This window comes from Acomys russatus, chromosome 4, assembly GCF_903995435.1.
Source record: "Acomys russatus chromosome 4, mAcoRus1.1, whole genome shotgun sequence".
Classification (NCBI taxonomy): Eukaryota; Metazoa; Chordata; class Mammalia; order Rodentia; family Muridae; genus Acomys; species Acomys russatus.
In genome coordinates this window covers 7,058,194-7,081,636 of record NC_067140.1, presented here as the reverse complement: position 1 = coordinate 7,081,636, position 23,443 = coordinate 7,058,194, and the positions used below count along the sequence as shown (strand labels likewise).

The 23,443-nt window shown below is 50.4% G+C and overlaps 2 protein-coding genes across 5 annotated transcripts; one reads left to right on the top strand and one right to left on the bottom strand.

The window, feature by feature from the left end:
* Positions 1–5,499: 5,499 nt before the first annotated feature.
* Blcap (BLCAP apoptosis inducing factor) lies at positions 5,500–15,399 on the top strand. Its single transcript, XM_051143680.1, has 2 exons — positions 5,500–5,656; positions 13,787–15,399. Exon 2 carries the CDS (start codon positions 13,961–13,963, stop codon positions 14,222–14,224), a length of 264 nt encoding a protein of 87 aa, XP_050999637.1. The 5' UTR covers positions 5,500–5,656; positions 13,787–13,960; the 3' UTR covers positions 14,225–15,399.
* Positions 9,600–12,400, bottom strand: Nnat (neuronatin). Of its 4 annotated transcripts, none has more exons than XM_051143676.1 (3): positions 11,839–12,390; positions 11,566–11,653; positions 9,600–10,582 (listed from the first exon to the last, which is right to left on the bottom strand). In XM_051143676.1, exons 1-3 carry the CDS (start codon positions 11,908–11,910, stop codon positions 10,353–10,355), a joined length of 390 nt encoding a protein of 129 aa, XP_050999633.1. In that variant the 5' UTR covers positions 11,911–12,390; the 3' UTR covers positions 9,600–10,352. The 4 variants fall into 4 exon arrangements, with proteins under 4 accessions (XP_050999633.1, XP_050999634.1, XP_050999635.1 ...); XM_051143677.1 differs by lacking the exon at positions 11,566–11,653 and adding an exon at positions 10,841–10,916 and having other exon boundaries at positions 11,839–12,379; XM_051143678.1 differs by lacking the exon at positions 11,566–11,653 and adding an exon at positions 10,836–10,916 and having other exon boundaries at positions 10,349–10,582; positions 11,839–12,375.
* Positions 15,400–23,443: the final 8,044 nt, after the last annotated feature.

The following is a 23,443-nucleotide window of genomic DNA, read 5'->3' as shown; positions in this document are numbered from 1 at the left end:
CACAGACACCGGGCTGATGATACAATCAGACATGGAGACAGGGACACCGGGCTGATGATACAGTCAGACATGGAGACAGGGACACCGGGCTGATGATACAGTCAGACATGGAGACACAGACACCGGGCTGATGATACAGTCAGACATGGAGACAGGGACACCGGGCTGATGATACAGTCAGACATGGAGACACAGACACCGGGCTGATGATACAATCAGACATGGAGACAGGGACACCGGGCTGATGATACAGTCAGACATGGGGACACAGACACCGGGCTGATGATACAATCAGACATGGAGACAGGGACACCGGGCTGATGATGCAGTCAGACATGGAGACAGGGACACCGGGTTGATGATGCAGTCAGACATGGAGACAGGGACACCGGGCTGATGATACAGTCAGACATGGAGACACAGACGCCGGGCTAATGATACAGTCAGACATGGAGACAGGGACACCGGGTTGATGATGCAGTCAGACATGGAGACAGGGACACCGGGCTGATGATACAATCAGACATGGAGACAGGGACACCGGGCTGATGATGGAGTCAGACATGGAGACACAGACACCGGGCTGATGATGCAGTCAGACATGGAGACAGGGACACCGGGCTAATGATGCAGTCATCTGGGGTTCCAGTTGTTGCCTCTCTCCTGGCTGAGCACAACAACATCTGCTGGAAACAGTTACTTTCTAGCTGTGCTCAAGAACACAGTGGTTTTTTTTTTGACTGTTCTGTCAAGAGTTAGACAGGCCTGGCCTCCTTCTCCAGATGAGGCTTAACAGAAACAAACTTGGGTCTGAAATTTGGGGGTGCAGTGGAGGAAACCCCACTTTCATAGCCAGCTTCTTAGCATGGGATGATCTACCAATACAACCGTACATTACACACCCATCCGCCACTCACTAGCGCCGTCTCCTTCTGCCAGGCTGTAGACTGTCCTGCTGTTGTGGTCTGAGTGACAGCTAGCTCCATAGGCTCATATATTTAAGTAGTTGGCACTGTTTGGGAAGGTTTGGGAACTTTTGCCAGAGGGCGTACATCACTGAGGGTGGGCGCTGACAGTTTATATCCTGGCCTGGCTTTCGGTTTGCTCTGTTTCCTGTGTGTGGTTGAGATGTGGTCTAGCAGCCTTCTGTTCCTGCTGCCGTGCTTCCCACCCGTCCCATCCCCCCTCCCCCTCCCCCAGCCACTATGGACTCTAGCTGACCCCCTCCACCTGCCCCTGGAACTGTAAGCTAAAATGAAGTCTTCCTTAAGTTACTGTTGGTCATGGTCATTTTTTTTTTTTTTTTTTTTTTTAATCTAAGCAACATTAAAGTAACTAATACATTGTGCTCAGGCTCCAGCTCCACTGGAGTCACTGGGCACGGGAAGTGAGTCTGCCTTGACCTCGCGCTATTGCTCATCTCAACTGGACATTGGTGTTGCCACGCCCCCCACCCCATCCCCATCACACACACACACTCTAAGTGGTGCGTTGACTACTGTAGGGTCCCAGTAGGTCTGCAATTGCTGACTGTAGTGGTTTGAATAAAAATGACCCCTATAGGTCATAGGAAGTGGCACTTTTAGGAGGTGTGGCTTTAGTGGAGTAGATGTGGCTTTGTTGGAGGAAGTGCATCACTAGGTGGTGGGTTCTGAGGGCTTGGAAGCTCAAGCCCAGGTTCAGTGGTTGGCTGTCCTGCTGCCTGTGGCTCCAGATGTAGAATTCTCAGCTCTTTCTTCATTACCTGCCTGCACACCACCATGCTTACCGCCATGATGATAATAGACTAAACCTCCGAAACTACAAATCAACCCCAGCTAAATGTTTTCCTTTATGATCGCTGTGGGGCCATGTGTAATGACACACCCCTTTAACCCCAGCACTTAGGCAGAAGCACGTGGCCCTCTGTGTGAGTCTGAGGCCAGCCTGGTCTACAAAGCAAGTCCAGGATAGCCTGGGCTTTGTTACACAGAGAATCCTTGTCTTGAAAAACAAAACAAAACAAACCACTTGGGAGGCAGAGGCGAGGGGATCTCTATAAGTTCGAGGCCAGCCTTAGCTACAGAGTGAGTTCCAGGATAGCCAAGGCTACACAGAGAAACCCTGTCTCAAAACACCAAACCAGAGTTGTTGTGATCATGATGTCTCTTCATAGCAATAGAAACGCTAAGTTGACACTGGAATGCAAGGACTCGATGGGGGGGAGGTACCAATGGTTTGGGGGCTTTGATGGCTGATGGGGAGGATCTTGACAGGTGACTACAGAGGAAGGGGACACCACTTCCAGAGGGAGAGTGACACTGTCATCTTAGCAAGACTCCTTTGGCTGCTGTATAAAGGACACCTGCGATTTCTGTTGCTGTGATTAAAAACAAAACAACAAAAGTGACAGAGAGCAGCTTGGGGAGAAAGGATGATTGTGACTTGACTAAGTCAAGATCCGCTTAGTCACATTTTAGGGCAGAAAGGGCTTTTGGGTCATCCGAAATCCCAGGATCCAAGTGGAACACGGCTGAGGATGGAAGGAACCAGGTTAGCAGAGCAGAGGTCAGAAACCCTGCCTGCCTCCAGCTTTGCAGAGTTCCCATAAAAAAGTTGGCCACTGGGGCTTTGCCAATGCCCACACCTGTGACAGAAATACTAGAAACAAGCTTTCTGATCCTTGTTTGGAGTCTTTTAAAATGGTCTTTTCCTGTTTTGGGTTTTTTTTTTTTAAGGGGGTGGGGATTGGTTGGTTGTGTGTGTGTGAGAGTTGTTTGTTTTGTTTTCTGAGGAATAACCTATTTAAAGTTCCCTGACTTTGGACCAGCTTGATGAGTCTTCCCCCCCCCTCCCCCGCATGAGACCGGAGCCAAGTCTTTGCTCCGCCCCTTTCTCTGCTGACTTCCTGAAGCCGCTAATATGATAGTTGTTACCATAGCTCAGTTTCACCTGCTCTTGAACTAGGACAATGGAATCCTGCTGAGTGTGCTGGTTTGGCCTCAGCTCCTTCTGACCCACACCCTGCATATCAGATTAATCTGTAGTGTTGCATGTGCTAGCCTTTTGTTATGTTTATGAACAAAATATGTGTGTCCCTCACAATTCAGAGATTGGTTCCAAGGCCACCAAATAGGAGGATGCACCAGTCTCTCACATAAAAGGGCACAGCATTTCCAGGTGCTCTACACAGACCCTCCCCCGTGCTTCATCCCAGTTGTAGAACACTGAGCTAAAACCTGTAAGAACTATATAAGCAATTATTCCATTATAGCTTTCAGGCGGTGATAACCACGCCAGTACATGCGCAGTACGTACAGATGCAATTTTTTCTTTCAAATGTTTTAGAAACATTCTTGAATCTTCTATGCAGAAGCTAGGGCTACCAAGTGCTATATGTATCCCACAGACTAACACTTGGTATGTTGGTCCCTTCTCTCATGGATGGACACCAGATTGTTTGCACACCAGCTGTCCTAGGGATTCCTCTGCTAAAGACAGTCTTGCACAGGTCTTCAGGGAGACCCAGACAGTCCATAGGAGCGGAGGCTCTGAGCATAGCACAGAGGATGTGTTGAAAACAAGGACACGGCCAGGCGTGGTGGCGCACGCCTTTAATCCCAGCACTCAGGAGGCAGAGGCAAACGGAGGATCGCTGTGAGTTCAAGGGCAGCCTGGTCTACCAAGTGAGTGCAGAACAGCCAAGGCTACACAGAGAAACGCTGTCTTGAAAAAAGAAGGCAGAGGAGGAGGAGGAGGAGGAGGAGGGGGAAGACAAAGACATGCTGAGTTTTCTAGAGTGGTTACCCTTCCTCCCTCTGCCATCAACAGTACACAAGAATGTTAGTTGGCCCCTCTTCATCTAATCAGGAGCTTCCTGGCCTTCTGTTTTCTTCTGTTGTTAGCCGACAGGAGTACCAGGTATAAGTACACTGATCCTTATGGGCTTCTAAGCAACTGTAACAACAAGAGGGTTACAGTCAGGCCTGCTGTGGGCTCAACTAAAGAAAGACTACACACTGTCTTGGCTCAAATGTGACACCTGGAACTGGGGTGGCCATCTTGTGAGTATGAAGGACATGCGCACTGAAGGACAACAGAGTGCTGGAATAAACCCGGGGCCAAGCCACTCCATTCATCTGCCACTTATTTCCTTTTTTTTTTCCCCCCAAGATTTATTTGTTATTATGTATACAGTGCTCTGCCTGCATGTACACCTGCAGGCCAGAAGAGGGCATCAGATCACACTACAGATGGTTCTGAGCCACCATGTGGTTGCTGGGAATTGAACTCTAGACCTCTGCAAGAGCAGCCAGTGCTCTTAACCTCTGAGCCATCTCTCCAGTTCTCAGCTACAACTTCTTAGTCACACTTCTGATTGTCCCCTGCAGCCTGTCTCTCCTCAGGCATTTCCACCTTGGCCAAAGGCTCTTCGTCCCTTCATACTTAAGACCAGAGCCTGCCGACTCGCTGTTTACCCACATCCAGTGTGATATGATCTCTTCTACCTGGCTCCCTTAGCCACTACCTGTCTGAGTCACTGTGACTTTGTGTTGGGAAAGTTGTTCTGGTTGCTTAGCTGGTCTCTCATCCTGAACCTCACCTCCATGTCTTCCAACCCGGAAAGCCAAGAGACCCAAAAGTCTTTCATTGCCCTAAAGAGCATAGCTTCCCGTGCCTTTCAAGACAAAGATCCAAACTCATGACCAAGATGTCTGTCATATTTCTTGCTCAACCCCAACCCTTCTTAGGGTTGTCACCTCTATGTCTGGAAGAAGATCCCTTGACGACGCACACAATACACAAACTCATCTGCCCAAGAAGGCCCCAACCCTCACCCCTCTGCAGACGCCAGGATTCCATTAACTTCTCATAACTCTCTTTACTTTGCCTATTAGCGCTTCCCACGATGCGTAATTATGTACTGGTCTGATTAAAAGTATTAATATACAATAATCCTCCAACATTCACTCTCACCTCCTGACTGAGGAAATTGGGGTCAGGAGTCGTATTCTACTTCCTTCGCCCCTAACACTGCGCTTGCGCATAGTACGAGCTCAGGACCGTGACTAATTAGCTAGTAAGTGAACACACTAACTCATCTAGACTTTAACAGGCCTGGGGCAAGGCATTTCATCACCCAGAAGGAAGCATGTTCTGAACCTGGGTCTTTGCCCGTAGTTCAAAGGGCTAGATGTGAGGCACGAGAAGTTTCCCAGGGTGCACAGGTGCCCATGGTCCGAGGGCTTCTGGGCACTGAGACTCCTCAACCAAACTAACCTACAAAGAGTAAGGATCACAATCTGCTGCATATGCATGAAGGGGACCATGGGCCAGAGGTTTGGGGCTGTCCAAAATACGCCTGACTAAATATTCCACGGGATTGAAGACTGTAGCGCTCCATAATTTTATTGACGTCCCGAAAAAGTTCATAAAGGCTATTTTGTGACGGATACTGAGGGAAGAATCCCCTAGAGTAGTTTCATTTTGGGCCTATTTGTCAGGCGTCCGCGCAGGACAGCCTGATTTTGGACGGGGTCCTTGTGATGCTCCACTTGAAGACGAAGGGGGCGTCTCCCCAGCTCCTGCGGCGTCGGTGGAGAGCTAAGGTGGAGGCAGGCTGCGGCAGCGACCGGCGACGCTGACAGTGGCGGCAGCGCCATGGCGGGGCTCGCAGGTATCGTGGCGTCGCCCACCTGGGCGGGGTGAGAGGCTAGGCGCTCGGCGAGGCCGAGCCGCCATGTTGGCCCTGCGGGGTCACCTTAGGCGCCGCTTGGCCTCTCGCCGGGGCTTTCCGCGCGGCTGGGGGCGGGCACACCCTTGTCTGGCGTCAGGTGACCTCCCTGCTTTGCCCCAACCTGGGCCTTGGGGTGGGGGTGGGGGGATCCCTTCCCGTCCCTGGGGTGAGTTCTGGGGTTCCTGGCTGTCACGCTGGCTTCCAAGGTCAGCACGCTCCCGGGATGGAGCTGGGAACGCCGGGCTCGTCCACCACCTCCTCCGCTCTGGCCCTTGGCAAGGGGCTCAGCATCTGGGAGGCCAGCCACTCTACTCGCCACTTCAGTCTCTCGATCTTTCCTTCCCTACGCCCCCCCCCATTTTCCCCCCATCCGAAGTAGTGTGGGGAGTAGGTAGAAGTGGGCCCCAAACACCCTCTTTTGTGTCTGGAGTGATAGGGTGACCATCTACTTCGGGTCCTGGGTGCTTCTCGCTCGGCACCAACTTTTCGTCGAGTCTGGACACCGGTTCCCTCGCCTATAGTTGGTTGGGGAGTGGCCCTCAAGGGCAGCAGAAGGAACGGAATGCCTGTCACACTCGTCTTGGACTGGAAAAGAAAATGGGGGATGGGGAGACAGTCGATTTTTCCTTCCTCTTTCCATACAACCTTTAGTTTCCTTCTGGGTCTCATGTCCCTTTTTAGTTGGGAAACTTAAGACCTGTTCTAGTTTGTAGGTTCTTTGTGTTTATACGTTCGGATCCTCTTTTGTCCCTTTCAGGGAACTGATGGTATTGGGAACAGTTTCTCTGCCCTGCCTGACATGGTCCAACATCCCGTCAGCCTCTGGACTGCAACACCGAAGCCAGGAAGCAAAAAAAAAGTTCCGTTTTATGTGCTCATCCCAAGTGTTAGGTCGAGCTTGCTCGTTTCTTTTAAATCAAGATTCATGAATGGCAAGAATTCCTGTTCAAAGATTGGGTTTCTGGAACCTTGGTCAGTTCCAGGAACCAAATGAATTCTGTATCTGAAAAATGGTCATTCCAAAGTTCCTGCCGAAACAGTTTAACTTCTTATCTGTCCTTTCTAAGGGGAATCAGAGTTGGGCTGTCCACTTTTCTTGTTCTCTATCTTGGAAGCATACACATTCCATTCCAGCTTGTCACTGTGTGACCTACCAAGAGCCCTGTATTGCCTTCCTCTGTCTTTTGGCTCTGCCCTGGGAATGTTCAAGAATCTGTTTCCTGCTGAGGTCTGAGCCCTGTGGTGGGGGTACAGGGAGGGGGGCATGGAAGGACAGGATTGTTTCCAGAGAAGATTGTGGCAAATGTGTCTCTCTGGCATATGGAAGAAGTTGTGGTCACCTGGAAACGGAGTCTTTGATGGACTATTTTTTTCTCTGTGTGTGTACACACATTTAAATCTCCTGGGAGAGATTAACTGCCAGCTCAGACGCTCCCTTTGGGGTGTTGGCTCCTGAAGAGATCCAAGTTTGAAAGTAGATATCTAGTAAGTGGCCAACAGCAAGCCTGCCTCCCTCAAAGCCTCTGTGTAATTAAGCTATCTTTGGCCAGCCCTATAGCCCAAGCCAAAAACCTTCATTACTTTTGTTCCTCAAACACATTTCAGTCACAATTCACTTACTCCACAGATAGAGTCTCTTAGAACCCACATCTCTGGAAGCTTTGACCTCCACCCTACTGAACTCGAGCCGGTCAGGCTGAGACACAGCCTAGGTCAGGTCCTAACTTAACGCCTTGGCTGCAGCTGTATCCACCCTGCTAGGAAAATGGAGCCTTAGAATCTTATGTGTTGCTAGAGTCCCATAAAGCTATTCACCTTCCCTCACAGCTCATCTGCTCTGCCTTTGCTCCTGTTCAGAAGTAGCAACCTCTTTAGGAACAAGGGATATTTAACTCTGTGTACTAAGGGCTTTGCAATAAAAGAACGCACCCCATTGCTTTATGTGAGAATAAAATGTTTTAATAGCATGTAGCTTGTTGAAACATTTTATATATAAGATATGTTTGGATCAGGCTTGCAGGTTCTACACAAGGACGGCCATGAACACATTCTTCTTGGCCTTCTCTGGGGTCTTTAGTTTGCTGTCAGGACAGTCGGGCCTGAGGTGGGAGAAGAAAGTGGGTAGTAGATATTTCACATTTCTCAGAGTCACCCTGGCAGCCCTTTCCTGGAAGTCTCCACCTAACTACACTACATTCAGTACTGATGGAGGGGAGATGGAAGAAAAAGGTTTTGCCAAGATCATCTGGAAAGCCCCGGGGTTACCATTAGCCTCCTGGCTTGGGGATGAGGGTACAAGATGTGCTACGTGCAGGGTGGCCGGACTCCAACCTCCTTGCTCTGTCCTGCCTTGTGTTGGGCCGAGGCTAGGACATATGGAACAATAGAGCGGCAGTGGGCCCACCTCTCCAAGTCTCCAAGGGGAGAGTCAGCCTTCATGGGGAACCTGTGTTGGTATGTACTCTTGGATCAATTCTAGTACAGCAAACCACAGAAGTTTCTAGTCTGAAAGGAGGGAGGCACTGACTGCAGATGAGTAGCTTTGGGACTAAGGGCCTGACCTAACTTCAGGCCTTGGCAGGAGCAGCTGTATCCACCCTGCTAGGAAGATGGAGCCTTAGAATGCATGTCACATCCAAGTTCCGTGGAATCATGGTGATACTCTGATCTGTATGGGGGTTCATCTGGACCTTCATAGGTGACTAAAAGTGACCTGGCTGGGTAGCCTAAGCTAATTTGATGGATGGTAAAGCCAAGGCCACAGCAAATTCTGTGCTACCTGCCCCCTTAATTTCCTGGTGTTGAATGAAATTACAAGTATCTTCAGAGGTGCCCATGATTGGTCTGAAAATCAATCAAGCTTTCTTGGGAGCCAGAGACAAAGACAAGGTTCAAGGACTTTGAGGTGCTTTGCACACCTGAGTGTGGTGTGACAGTCATGACTAAGGGGTTCAGGGAAGCAGCAGAGGAGAACTGATAGCCTTCCAACTCATCCCCCTAGTGTTGACATAGCAACAGGTGTGCAGTGACAGGGATGGATAAAACTAGAGATGAGGTTTAACAGGTGGCAGGGCAAGTCAGCTGACACTTGTAAGAAGAGCCTTGACTAACCAAGGAAGAGAACTAAGGCCAGCCCACCCTCAAGGTGCAATGGGAGGGGAAAAGGCAGGCTAGTGACCAGATAAGGCCCTTAAGGATATACTGAGAAAATTAAGAGGACTGTCCAGCTGCAGAGTTAGAAAAGTCCAGCAGGATGGCCTTATGGTGATCTTGGGGCCTGGGACTAAGCTGGGTGGAGGAGGCCCCAAGCCACATCTCGTGCCCATTGTCCCAGCCAGTGCCCGCTCTTCCTGCCCAGCAGTCGTTTCCCAGGGCTCCTGGGTAGAGATCTGGGGTATAGCTTTATATTTCTAAAGTCAACCTTCTTGGTCCTCAGTATCCCATTTAAAGGGCCATTCCCACTTATTTTCTCCCCATCATTCTCAAATTTATAACCTGCTGTGGTACTTTATCTCAGGACCACCAAGTAAATGCACCCAACATCCTGGGGAAGGGGATTGTCCCTTGTTTTGGGACAAATGAATACCACCTTTTTCACTGGGGACGAGAAATAGTCCTTTATCTCAGGACAGTATTTAGATGTTCACTGGGGACGAGAAATAGTCCTTTATCTCAGGACAGTATTTAGATGTTCACTGGGGACGAGAAATAGTCCTTTATCTCAGGACAGTATTTAGATGAGGCAGAGTCTTGGTTCATTCTTCTTGTCCCCCGCCTCTCCTCCCTTTCCCATGTGGTATACCCCTCCACAGTGGGTGCATTGCCCAGTTAGAGACATGTGACGCTGTCGCAGAAGAAGCCACAAAAGAAGCCACAAAAGAACTTTGGTGCACCCCCACTGCCCTGCACGGTCCTAGGACACTGTACAAGACAGGAGAGGTCCGTTTTTTATTTTTTGTGGAGGTGGTCCCTGTTCTCCTGGAGCTTACAATCTAGCTGGGGGATACAACTAATGCACAATTAAGCAGTACAGTTAGCGACTACCACAATATTGACCACAACTGCCTTGTGAGACCAGGGATAAGCAAGATCAGTGAAGGGCCGGGGGTCCGGAGAAGGTGTTTTGGTGAAAGTGGGATTCAGTTTCTGGTTGAATAGGTCCGAATCAAGTGACACATTTTGGGGAGGGGTTTGGAAGGCTGGGGAGTGAGGGGAACGAGGGAGCAAGGCAGGAAAGTGCATGCCTTAGGCAAGGGACTGCAAGAGGGCGCCTCTGAATTTCTTAACCCTCTTCCTCCCGCATCCATGCCCTCCAGTCCTGCCACAGGGCACACAGTTGATGTTTTCTCTTCTGCACCGAGATTCAGGGCTTCGGCTGGTGATGTCAGAATGTCCGTTCTGCTGTTTGGTTGTGTGTTGGATCTCTGTAGTACGGTCTCTCATGCAGCTGAGATGGTGCTGTTCCGACTTGGTCCAGATCAGAATGAGGTGCCTACGCCCATTTTCTCGAGGGCTTGCTCCCCTCTTCCCCCCTCCTCTCCCACCCGCCGGTAGTGGGACAGGGGCAAAGGGGCTGGGAAGGGAACTGATAGCTTCATCATTGTCGGTGCTGCTTCTCCGGGGGCCTACCGGCCCCTCACTGACCTTGGCAAGTGCTCCTCTGACGAGGGAGCACAGGGGACCCCCCATTCCTGCGCGGCACTGGCTCCCATGCTGGTCGAGAAGCACAGGAGCACCTGATGACACGGCCGCCCAGGGCTGGGAGCTGGGGCCTCAGTTGGGGGCTCTCTGCCTGCGCTCCCCCAGCACCTGCCGCCCGGTCCGGGACACCGTGTGCGCCAGCTTCTGCAGGGAGTACCTGAACACCTGCGGTGAAAGACCCAGGACCCGCCTTTAGAGAAGAAGCACCTAGGACCCAGTATAGTGCTGCTGCTACTGCTGCTTGCTGCTCCTGCTGTGTGCCCGCCCAGCCCCGCCCCCTGCCCCGCCCGCCTGTCCAGTGCAGCCTGGAGTGGTGGGCGCGGCGCAGCTTGTCCACGAGTCAGGGCAGCTGGAGCTTTTCCAACTGTGCTGAGAGCTGCATGGCTGCAAGCTGATTGGACCCACAACTTAGGTATACCTCACTTCTCGCAATGGGCTGTGTCCCTGGAGGATTTCGAAAAGCGAATCCTACCCAGTAAATGCAGCATTCCAGGAACACCTTGAAGGAAATATGCGATTCCTTTGGCAAAGGATTCCTTTAGCAGGGAACTCTTCCTGCAAAGGGAGCTCTCGAGGATAGACGGTTTTATGCACAAAGCGCTTTCTTCCAATTTGGCTTTAAGAAAAGCACCTTTTCGTGTGCTCTCTTTTTTCCAGAAAATGATTTGTCTTTTTCTTTTCTTTTCTTTTCTTTTTTTAAGCGTTCTTTCCCTTCCATTTTTTCCTGAGAAGGGCATTTTCCTCTAATTGTTTTATTCAAAGTGTGTTCCAGTTCATTTTTTTTCCCTGTTCCTTTGTCTCTTTACTAGTGTGTTTTATCTAATGCATTTTTCCCCTGCCAAGTGCCTTTGTCTGGTTTATTTTTCCTGCAATGCGCGTTTTCTCTATTTCTCTCCCTTTATTTTTCTCAATTTGTTGAGATTCTTTTTGTTAATATTTTTTTCCCCTGAGAAGTGCCATTTTCTAACTTTTCTCACCCCACCCCATGAATGTTGTATGTGTATATAGTGTGTTTTAAAGAAAATTTCCCGCAATGCGCAATTTTTTAAGGCGAACATTTTCTGCTGGGCGAGCTGTAAAGTCGCGCAGCACACAAGTGCCCCGCCTCCCTCCTGGGATCGAGTCTGAGTAGAGCGGGTGTTTCTTACCGCGTTGGTCGCGATCGTCCGCTGCGGGCGACCGCCGCACCCCTGAGTCTTTGTTCCCGGCCGGGCGCCGGCGCACTGGGGACAGGGTCTGTGCGAGGATGTGGGCACGGGGACGGGCAGGGACAAATAGTACCACCGCGGCACTTTGGTAGGCAGGAATCGCGGCAGTTGGGATAGGATGGGTTGGGGAGGCGGCATTCGCGACGCGGGTTAGGGTTCCAAGGGGCGCGCTTTGGGTGCCCTCTCCCACCCAAAGCCCGGGCATATACTCACCTGCAGCAGCACGCGAAAGATGTACCAGCCGATGATTAGCAGTTCGGCGGAAGCTGCTGCCACTGCGGCCATGGTTCCAAGAGTGGGTGGGTGGTCGAGAGCGAGGGTTCGCCGAGGTCTGCAGATCTCGGAGTCCGCTGTTCGGCGCACTGCCGCAGCCCCGGTGGCCGCGCCTTAAGTACCCTCCTGCCACCGAAATGCGCATGCGCACTTGGGGGTTGTTGTTGAGGAGGGGTAGTGGGGGGCGCTCCTCATTCGCCGAGAGAGAAAAAAATAACTGTCTGGTTTTTTCCACACCGACCCCCCACCTCCCGAATCCGCTCGTAACACCCTTCTAGAAGATTCTGTTCTGCCCGCTTTTGAAATTCGGTGTAAAATGGAGGGGAGTAGTGGCTCTCGAGTGTAGAATGAGGGTAAGGGGTGCAAGCCTCTCGGTACGGCACACACAAGTCTACAAATTCGAGCCGCGTAACCAGTGCCGCGCCAAAAAGTACTTCCTAAATGGATGGAAAACCGAATTTACGGAACGCTGTCTCATAAAACAAAAAGTATACACCTTTCTCAACACTCCTAATATTCTGTGAATTTTAAACCTATGCCAGTTGTTTTGTGAGAATCCTTGATCGTTGTACCACTTTCCTGATTGTTGCTTCCCGCTCTGCCGGCAGGCGGTGGTGGCCGCGGTCCCGAGCTGGACCAGCTCTCTGCTCTTAATAGCTAAAGCAATTGTATTTACTCTAGGAAAGATGTAAGAAGGATTGGTTCCCTTTGTGTACACCAAAGGAGCGAGCGAACTTTATGGATAAGTGGCCCAAATGTATTTGGGGCTAGTTTTCGGCTGGGTACATAATGACCTCTGCCTTGTGCTCCCCTCCCCTAGTCCCTAGTCCCTAGTCTGCCTGGTAGTTCTTTGTACCAGTTCTATACGCCGCTGGAGCATAGAACAGGATTTTGTTGCAGCCCCTAAGGGTTGTGGCTACTGTTGACTGACTAGTTAGTTTCAGAGCAACTTAGCGTGGTCTTTTATATCTTTAGTGGAATGTGATGAGAATAGAAAGAACAAATTGCCATCCGCAAGTAGGAATCCCCACCATCCCAGTGGCTGGTGGAAAAGTACCTCTCCAGCAAGATACCTGGCACAGAGGCCAAATGTTGCCTCTATGTGAACAGGATGTTAATTTTGATTAAACACTTATAGAGGCCTGGTTCTGTTCATTGTCAGTAACAGATGGAGGTTTAGTGATCCAAGAGAGTCCGGTGTGATTTTGGTTTTTCTTTCCTCCTTTTTTAAAAATTACATTGACTTTAAAGAAGTTGGCTGGTTTGGGCTAAATAGTACTGAACTATTTGGAAAAAGCAAACATTGCCCGATTTTAAAATAAATTGGCGCCACTTCTACTGTGTCTTTCCATAGCTTGCCAGGATCTGAGGTTCCACTGCCTAGCATCTCCAGGTTAGTCCTGCACAAATAACTGCTGTAACTTGACACACCACGCTGGAGCTGCGTATGTGAGACTAGATGCAGAGCCCTTTCTTACCACACGGGGGCGCAACATCAAGCCCATGGTGTCCTGTGGCAACCACAGGGCGGTTTTGTGAGGTCTGGGACCTTTGAGGACGGGCCGCAGCCCCAGGAGGCGATACATGATCTCTGCTGGGCAGGGCCCAGGCAAAGCCAGTCCACTGCGAGGACCTATCCTCCTGGGAGCCCCCAGTAGAAGCCCAGGGAAGATACCCCAGGAGGCTATCTTAAAATAGTAATTTGGTTAGAAGCAGACATTCATGGGTGGGTGGGGAGGGAAGGGCATTCACATTTGCTGTTGTTTACATGATCCATTTTCCCAAATAAGTATACATTTTGTTCCTGTTTTTTTGTTTGTTTTGTTTTGTTTTTTTGTGTCTGTCTGTCTGTTCTTTGTCTGTTTGTTGTGTTGACTTTTCTCTTCAGGATCCCTGCTGCCTTGGTGATCCCGGGCTGACAGCCAGAGAGCACAGCGGCTCAGCTCCTGGAGAGAGAGTCGAAGAAAACGGAGGGCAGCCACCTGTGCCTGCTGGCTCCCATTAGGTCGGTTCCTGCAGCGGTGCCTGGCCGCCTTGGTGAAGGCCCTGCCCGGCAGAGATCATGTATTGCCTCCAGTGGCTGCTGCCTGTCCTCCTCATCCCCAAGCCCCTCAACCCCGCCCTGTGGTTCAGCCACTCCATGTTCATGGGCTTCTACCTGCTCAGCTTCCTCCTGGAACGGAAACCTTGCACAATATGTGCCTTGGTGTTCCTGGCAGCCCTCTTTCTCATCTGCTATAGCTGCTGGGGAAATTGTTTCCTGTACCACTGCTCCGATTCCCCACTTCCGGAATCAGCCCATGACCCCGGTGTTGTGGGCACCTAACGCCTGCCGAGATAGCTTGCCAAGGAAGCAGAAGACGGGAGGGGAGGCACTGACATAGGTCATAAAGCATTGGAGTTTCAAACCCCGCAGCCCTGTGGGTGCCACATTCCTAATGGAGCCTTTTGGCCTGTGATGTTTTATCCTTATAATGTGAATATTGGCACTGACCGGTGCTTCTATTGTAGAGTCCTGTAGTCGTGGGTGGTCTTATGGTTGTGTGTTCTGTCACCATCTTGGTCCCGGCTGACGGATGGGAGTCTACACCTATCCTGGTCAACCACCCTTGATATGACTTGGGCAGATACAATGCTAGTCTCCTTGTACCTCCATGACCCTTCCTCATCAGGATCTTCCTCCTTCCCGCCTCAGTCCCTTTCCCTGGTGTCCCCTTGGTTCTCTCCCACTCCTTTTCTTTGGGGGAGCACCTGTCCAAGACAGGGCTTGTTTTTGCACTTATCTCAAATTTTAAGAGATTGCTGATGCCCGAGAGCCTCGCTTTTTCATCCTTATTTCCCTGTTGAGAAGGTGAGACGGAATCGTGTCTCAGCTGCTCCTTGTCCATAAACCTCCAATATTTTCTCTGCCTCATTTTAAAGAAAGAAGCGATGGAGAGACATTGCCCTTTGGCCTGGGTGTCTGGGCTCTTGCCTTCCAGCCCAGCGTCTCTCCCTCTGCTCTTCCTCCTGCCTCTCTCAGCCGTCCTGTGGGGGCCGCCTCTTGTCTCCAGTGCATGCTCTTCAGGAGGGAGGTGTGCAGCGTGCTTACAGACTCAGTGGTCCCCGCTGAGTGAGGGGGAAAGTATTACGTGTTTTATAGCAGCCTTGGTTCCCTTGATAGGAATTTGGATATTTCTTGATGTGCCCTGTATGTGTGTGTGCACATGTGTGTGTGAGTGTGAGTGTGTGTGTGTGTGTGTATACGTGTACATACAAATACGTGTGTATATTCCTTTTGAAGAAGCTTTACTGAATGTGTTCTGACTGAGGTTTAGTAGCAGTAGCTAGCTGTAGTAGGCCCTGCTGCAGTTTTTATTTAGCATGGGGATTGCAGAGTGACCAACACAGTGGACTCCAAGGTGGTTCAGACGAGACCCAGGGGAGCGGTGGCCGTCATTCTCCCGCCAGGAGCCTCTTCGTTCCTGCGCCACGTAGACTGTACACTCTGAAGAATACACAGGAAGATTTGGTGACTTGGGACTTGCATTCTCTGCGCTTCGGTCACAAGTGTTGGCAAATGAGACTTTCTCCTGGCCCTGCCCACTGGAGCTCAGCATGGGTGTCCTTCCAGTCGGAAACGTCTCTCTCATGTGTGAGTGAGGGTGGTGGGCCAGGCACAGGGCAGAGCTGAAAGTAGGACTTCCAGGCCACACTTGTGAAATACTTGGACTGCTGTTGTAAAGCTTTTATTTCTGGTGTGTTCGTTCCACAGCTGTTTGAAATGTTTAATAAAGCTTTATAAACTTTACTTTGTGGTTTTATGTGGCTGCAGTCCATTTGGGTCATGGTGTTGGATTTCTGAGTTGGTGGGGGGCAGGGTGAAACACACAGGGCTGAGTCCTTGGCGCCAGAGACCTTAGCTGGAAAATTTGATCTGTTCTCTGGAGAACAGATGGTGGGATTGGGGGAGGGGAGCAGGGCGCAGTCCAGGCAGTGAACAGGAGGGAGTCTGAAAGTTTTCAGAGATGAGACATTTGCACTACTCAGCTCCCATGGCTTCCCGCCTCAAACTGTTTGCTCCGTAGAAGACTTGAGTAACGGATCCCTTGATAAACAACTCAGGGCAGCTGGGGCTCTAACCATCAGGGCTTTTATGGTGCTGCTTTTGAAGGAAAAATAAGTGAAAGCCCTCATGCAATTTCAATTGGAAAAATAAATAAGTCTCGCCATCCACCCAGCACATCCACCCAGCACATCCACCCAGCGACAGCTAGAAGCACAAGAGAATGCATTCCCTTGCCATGGGCGTGCATGTGTTACTGTGGGTGTGACCTGGACACTCCGTTAGGGCAGCATGTTAGGGCACCCACCTCCATGTCTCTCAAAAAGCAGTGGGAGCTTCTGCGAGGGCTGCTAAGGTCGTCCTTGAAGGGAGTTGGTGACTTGTGGGAAGTCCGTTCGACCCTCCTAGCCATTTCCTTTATTATAAGAAAGCTGTGTGGGGTTGTCCCTGCTCTTCTGCCTTTTTTGCATTCCTGGCCTTGCTGATCCATGCTTTCCTCTTCTTTGGAATTATAACTTCCCCAAAAGCCAGCTGTAATCCATGTGTAATCAGCTCACACCTATAATCCCAGCACTCAGGAAACTGAGGCAGGAGCATTGCTCTGAGTTCCAGGACAGCCTGGGCTACAGAGTGAGATCCTATCTAAACAAAACAAAATTACCAAAGAGTTGTCTGTTTTAGAGGGATTTTCTTTGAAAAGTTGCAGTGATCATTTTCAGGGTGTCTGTCTGTCTGCTTTGGTGATGCTCTTACCTCTTGAGGTCTTTGCTATATGTAGCTCTTTGGGCTTCTACAGAGCTTGAGGAGCTGAGGAGCTGGGCAAACACAGAGACCCTGTACAAGCCTTGCTGGAGATGTCAGGACGAGCAGGCCTAACAGTCCGGGACCTCCTGATTCCAGCATAGTGGGGAGACTTAGAAAAATAGATAACTGAAGCTTCCAAAAACAAACAGGCTTTTGTGTAGCTCTCCTGTGGAGGCACCTGGATCATAAGTGAGGCCAAGAGCTTTGCTTATTTTGCTTTCCCTTGGAAAGCAGCTTTAGGTCATGTGCTTGAGAGTCAATACAGGCCCCTCTCTGAAAGATCTGTGGTCCTTTCAGTAGAGTGCTGATAGATAGCCCATCTCTCGAAGGTTACCCGCCATGTATGAGTTCTGTCTGCCCACGAGGTTTCCCACCTCACCTAGAATGCATCCCTTGCCCTGAACTCCCTTTCAGGAAAACAAGAGAAGATGCTTCCTCTGCAGGAATAGGGCCACCAGGCCATCCAGGGCTTTGCCTTGCACTTCCTGTTGCCACTGTAGCTCTTTGAGAAGGTGTCTTGCTTCTGCTGTCAGTGTCTTGAGAGGTAAAATGTGGTCTTTGGAACAAGTACTGTTTTTCCAACCCTGCTGATGTGGGAGTCTTTTCTCCTCGAATCCTAGGCTCTTTTGGAGTTCAAAAGAGGAAGGTGGCTGAAGTAAGGTGGTGACGGGGTTCTTAGGGAGCTGCCTGCATGTGCTGTGTGCTTTGATCAGTGTACCATGTGAGCCCAGACACTGCCTGTGCCAGGAGCTTCCCTTCGTTTCTTCCTTCACTGTGGCAATGGCTTGTCTCGAGCCCGTCATTCAGCCTTCATGGGCCCTGTTGCTGAGGTATGTCAGAGTTCCTCCTAGAGACTGTTTCTGGAAGGGATGAGTCCTTCTGCTTAGGAGGCCTGCTCCACTATTCATCTAGTTTTCGTCAGAATTTCATGCATGGTGAGACCCTGGGTACACAGTGGACAGCTTCTGCCATCACAGTGTCTTTCAGGCTAAAGAGAAAAGGGATAGTATTTACTGACCCAAGTCACCAAGAGATCTAGGACTAGGCCCTATGGCAGGGGTTCTGAGAGTCTGAGGAGGGAGCTGATGCCGACCTGGGAGGGCTGACCTTCGGACCTGGAGACCAAGTGCTGCAAGTGTTTGAGCACTGAAATAATAAATGAGATGTCGCTTTCACCAGCATCTCTGCTTACAAATAAAGACACAGGGCCGCAGAATGAAATGAAGGACCACTAGTATCTGCATGCCTTAGACTCAGACCCCAAAAGCTTTTGAGGAAAGAGGTCAGTGTTTAAAGCTGGAGCACTGACAATTTGGGGACACTTAAGGAGGATTTTAAAGGTGCATTGCTGCTAGCAGGCCCCAGACAGTTTCCAGTTGATGGGGAGCCATCACAGTAAGCAGCATGTGAGGTGGGATGCACTCCTGGGGACAGTGTCTGTTTGAGCAATGGGAGCAGCAGGGCTCTGGAGAAGGCTACCATGCTATCTCGATCACTGGGACTGAGGAGAAAGGGCTCAGAAGTGGCAGCGGTGAGTTCAGCAGCTAGGACTGGGGAGAGTGGAGTATGTTGAAAGCAGCATTGCCCATCCTGGTCAGGTAGAGCCAAGCAGCTGGAGGTTCCATGCAGAAGGGTTGTCTCCCTTTGGGAATCTAGGAAAGGTACTCAAACCCTGGGTCCAGAGCAGACATAGAGAACTAGACACCCTGCTGTGAGGCGTCTAGGAGCCCTAGGCCTTAGGCTTTGCCTTTGTGACTTGCATGACTGCCCAGATGTCCCTCTGTCCTTGTTTCTTCACCTTAAAATGGAGGTTGTTGGCATCAGCTTCAAGGCAGTGTCCATGGTGCCACTCCCTCTGCTAGTGGGAGGGCACTCCATAGGCTCTGTCTCTTCAGAACTGCCGGCATTGGAGGATGTCTATGCCTTGTTGCTCTTGGTTGAACCCACACTTGGCTGGACAGCTTAGCCAGGCTACCATTCCCCTGTCCCATGTAGTGGTGGCAGCTTTCCAGAAAAGTCAGAGGCAGAAGATTATAGCGCTTGATTCCCTACCACTTGCCATATGACCTTGTTCTCCCCCAACCATGTTACTTGAGGCCTGTTGCCCCATTTATTAGTCAAGGAAGAAGTCCTTAACATTTCCAGAGCTGTCTCCTGTGAGACGTTGGTGACCTTTATTCTTGTTACTCAGTCTTAAGAGATGTTGGCTGAAAGTGTGTTAAGGCAATAAAGTATTTAATCAAAGGATTTTTACATTAAAGGAATAAATGTGGCTTTTATTCTTGGGTGTAGAAGTGTCAAGAATATTCATGTATAGCCAAGGCAGATGTGGAAGGAAAAAAACAAACCAGAAACAGCATTATAGTTCCCTATTTCCGTGGTTCCTACTCCTTAGCTGGTTCATTGAGGTCCTGCTCCACCCTTAATCATCATAGTCTTTGTCACTTGCCAGACACAGAACCTGCCTGACAAGGCCTGGCAGCAGTCTTGTTGGTCTCTGACTTTATGGGTAAGTAGGTGGTGGGCCAGTCAGTCAGTGCTGGACTCCTAAAGGCCTTAGGTGACTGGTCTTTCCTAGAAGGAAGGGAATTCCCTCCCGAGACTCCTCTGGGCAACTCTCAAGTAACAAGAATTATTTGCCAGACTAGTATTTGGCGACGGCATATGAGAAGAACCTCATGAAAACACAGCCTGGCGTCCTTCCTTGGAGTGGAGCAGACAAGGCAAGCACCTGTCGGGCCAGATACAGTGGCGTCCTGATTACATCCTCTCTCCTTCCCTGTGCCTGTAACCCCATGTGTTTGGAAGCTTCCTGCTCTCACTGTCCCCTCTGCCTGGCAGGTGAGTGAGCTGACAGCAGTGTACAATACAGATTCCCTGTTCCACAAGCACGGCCAGCACTGGCCAGATGGCCTGCAGACTGACAGCGACCCACCAGCCCTGATTCCTAAGCTATGGCCCACCATAAACTGAGTTGGTTGTTGGCGTTGTTCCTCTTGCCTTTGTCATCTTCTCATAATCGTGAGCATCTTCACCAGAATGCCAGGCTCATAACTGCTTCTCTTCAGCCCCACTCCATTGCTGTATACCTGCATCCCTGAAGACACGGTACCCAGATGTTAGTCCAGGCCCATCCATCTGCAGCCCACGGGCTTCAGCTCTGGAAAGCCTTACTGCTCACAGATGGACAGGGCTCTCTGTGAGGGCTGCTTTTAGTGGATGGCTTTTGGGTTTGTTTCTTTTTACTTACTAGTCAAGTCTGAACCAGTTATTTTCTCACTCAGCCATTTTTGTGTGTGCTCAGGCAGGAACTAGGGCCCACAGGGGCTTAGCACACACCCAGCTATTGCCATAATGGCCTTCGTGGCTTTGCCCATCTAGCAGCCTGGTGTGTAGTTGTGGAACCGTCTTAGCCCCTTTAGCTGACAGCACTGCTGTACCTGGAAACCTGACTTCCCAGGCCTGTGGCTTTGCTTTCACTTGACCCAGCCACCTCTGCTGCTCAGTCACACATGTCTCTGGGCATCCAGTCCAACTCCTTTCAAGCCCTGGTCCACATGGCTGCCACTGGCCTTCCTTACTAGCTTAGGGCATTTCCTGTGACAACTGGCTCAACTTTGTCCTTCCACAAAGATGATATGTTCTCTGAGTGGAGCAACTGGTGCTCACAGCCTGGCTGGCACCCTTGTGCTCCTTCTCCAGAGGCACTCACCTGTCCTCAAAGGAAGTAATCCAAAAAGGTGTCTGGGATTGGGGTGACAGTTGCCACCGTCATGAAGACTAAGTAGAAATCACTGTCACTTGGGGGATTTTATCATCCCTTTGGGATTACCAAAGCGATAGAGGCAGGAGAGGACAGTGTGAGGGAACACGTGGAGATGAGCTCGCTTTCTCAGCTTTGAAGGAAGGGACCTGGAGAGGGTGTCATCTGGCAATTGCTTTTCTAGTCAGGAGGCTTGAGCGACTGTCATTGGGACCTGAAATCTTGCAGCGTCCTAAGAGTGTCACAGTTGTGGCTCCTGTACAAAAGACCCTCCAGGTGTGAATTGCGCAGGAGTACAAGCAGACCTGGGACTTGATTTACCGTAACCACTGCCCTCCCCCTGCCAGTCATGAGTGGAAAAGGGGTGCAGAGCTGCCAAGGTGAAGCACTGAGGGTGGGGAGTAGGAGAAGAGGGAGGAGGTTGGTGGGACGTGAGGGTTGGAACACCCCTGTTCAGAGGGGAAGAGGTGAAAGAGCAGATACTTTTCAAAACAGTCAAGTTGGAACTAAGACCCTATTAAAAATTTGGAGTGAGGGAAGAAATTAGATAGTTTAAAAATGTCTAAAAAGCAAAGAAATGACATCACGCAGGCGAAGGCCAGAGGTGAGGAAGGACAAGTGATGGCTATGTCCCTATGCCTAGAGAAGACAAGGTTAACCTGGGACAGAAAGCACGGAGCAACCCACCCACCCAAACCAAAGAAGCTTAGCACCGGGCCAGTGACCTCATCTGTCCTGAAACTGTCTGGGAGACACTAAATAAATATTTGCTTAGAGGAAATAAACATCTGAAATGAGAAATTGCATCAAACAGAGCAGCCAGGCACAAAGGCTTATGCAGGTCATTCTAGCACTTGGTAGGACGAGGGTGAAGGATCAGGAGTACAAGGTTATCCTTAGCTGTGTAGAGCTACAGGCCACTCTGAGCTACCTGAAACACTGTCTCAGATAAATACTACAACAAGTGACTGAAACTGTCAGTGTGAAGCTGATGGTGACGGAAGGGAACCAGGGGTCCCTCCCATTGCCCGGCTGGGTCGTTCAGAACTGATAGCTGCAGTGGTCACAACTAGAAAAGCATCTCTCCTCTGGTCGCAGTTCGGCATGGTGCTTTAGGGTTTTATGTATGCACTTGTGGGTCTTGAGGTCCAGGGATCCTCTAGAGAGACTCTCACTCGGTCTTGGATGAAGTTTGTTTCTATCACCTGTGGTTCTCAATCATCCCAGATTTCATATAGGGCACCTTCAGCAAGAACTGGCAAAAATAGTCTGTCCTTTGTGATTGTAGCATCCCTTTCACACAATGCGCCATTTCCCTGGGTAGATAAAAATTGACTACCTGAGTCTTAACCCATAGCCCCACTATTTTCCTTTGTTTTGTTTTGAAAGTTTATTTTATTTTTGTATGTGTATGAGTGTTTTGCCTACATGTATGTACGTGCACCATGTGTATACCCAGTGCCCATGGAGGCCAGAAGACAGCATTGGATCCCCTAGAACTAGAGTTATAGACAGTTGTGAGCTGCTATGTGGGGTGTCAGGAACTAAACCCAGGCCCAGTTGGAAAAGCAGCCAGGGCTCTTAACTGTTGAACCATTGTTCCAGTCTCTGCACCATTTTGAGTCAAAGTTAGGTTGGCCAAGCCCCTGTCCTGATTTCCTCAGTACGGATGCTTCTCCGCTGACTGGCTGGGCGTTACCTCCACTCACCAGGCCTGTTTCCCCATCTGTAGAAGGAGGCAGTTGAACTAGATTATCCCTGAGTTCCTTTTCAGTGATAGCATCACATCTTCAGATGCCCCAAGGCTGTGACAGTGCTGATCAGGGCATGGATCAGACTTCATCAGCTCCGCCTTTGGAGCATGGATCGATCAAGAGGGCTACAGCCCCAAGAAAGCGAACTTGGCAGGAACTGGCTGAGATGATTCTGCTGCTTGTGGTGAAATGTCTTGGCAGACAGACCATTCAGGTAGGTTGGTACAGGTGAGGGAGAGGGTGGAGATGAACTCCTGTGGCCCCTGAGTAATGTTTCCTTGCAGGATTGGATGCCTACAGACTGGTGGATGCCAACTGGGCTAAGTAGGCAAGCTGTCTCTCCACACACTCTTCTGGCAGAGTTTCAGGGACTTTCTCACCTTGAAATGCTGCCCTGGATTCATGTTCAATCAGACCTCCCTCTAGGCCCCTGGTTCTCTGTGCAGGTGGCACAGTTTTTGAGAGCATAGCTACAGATGCCATCATCAGCCAGAGGCTTGGGACCTGCAGCAGGAGCAGAAGACTTGCCCAGGGCCAGGGCTCAGACTGCTGGGCTGCTGTCACTAGAAGACAACACAGCTGAGGTGGCTTCGGTGACATGCTTGCTGTGCCAGCAGGAGGACCTGAGTGCAGCCAGTCCAGCCCCATGTGAAAGATGAAGATGGATATCGGCAGCACACACTGGATAACAAATTTTGAGGTCCAGCAAAAGATCCTGTCTCAGAAAATAAAGTGTAGAGTGAAATCACACCTGACTTCAGCCTGCGGCTTGATAAAAACATAAACACATACACATCTACTACATATGAACATGTATCCGCCCAAAGGTGTAGGCAGAGTCACAGGTACCAGGTTCAAAACTCATCTGGGACTGGTATTCTAAGGGCAGATACAACATGGCGCCAGAGAAGAAGGTCCCACTAGGAGAGACAACAAAAGTACCTATGTTCCAGAAGCCAGCAAAGAGTTTGCTGCACAGTTCTGAGGACAGGACAGAAGTCCCCCAGGTGGGGGACAGTTGACCTCTAATCTGGCTGAGAGGAGGGAGAGGGGGGCTGGAGGGCTACAGAGCCAGGAAGGCACCTGTGCTCACCGGCCACACACATAGCAGGACAGGGGAAGGCTGGGCCAGCTGGGCTTGCAGAGTGGGGACAGACAGTGAAGGCCCCAGAACAGTGG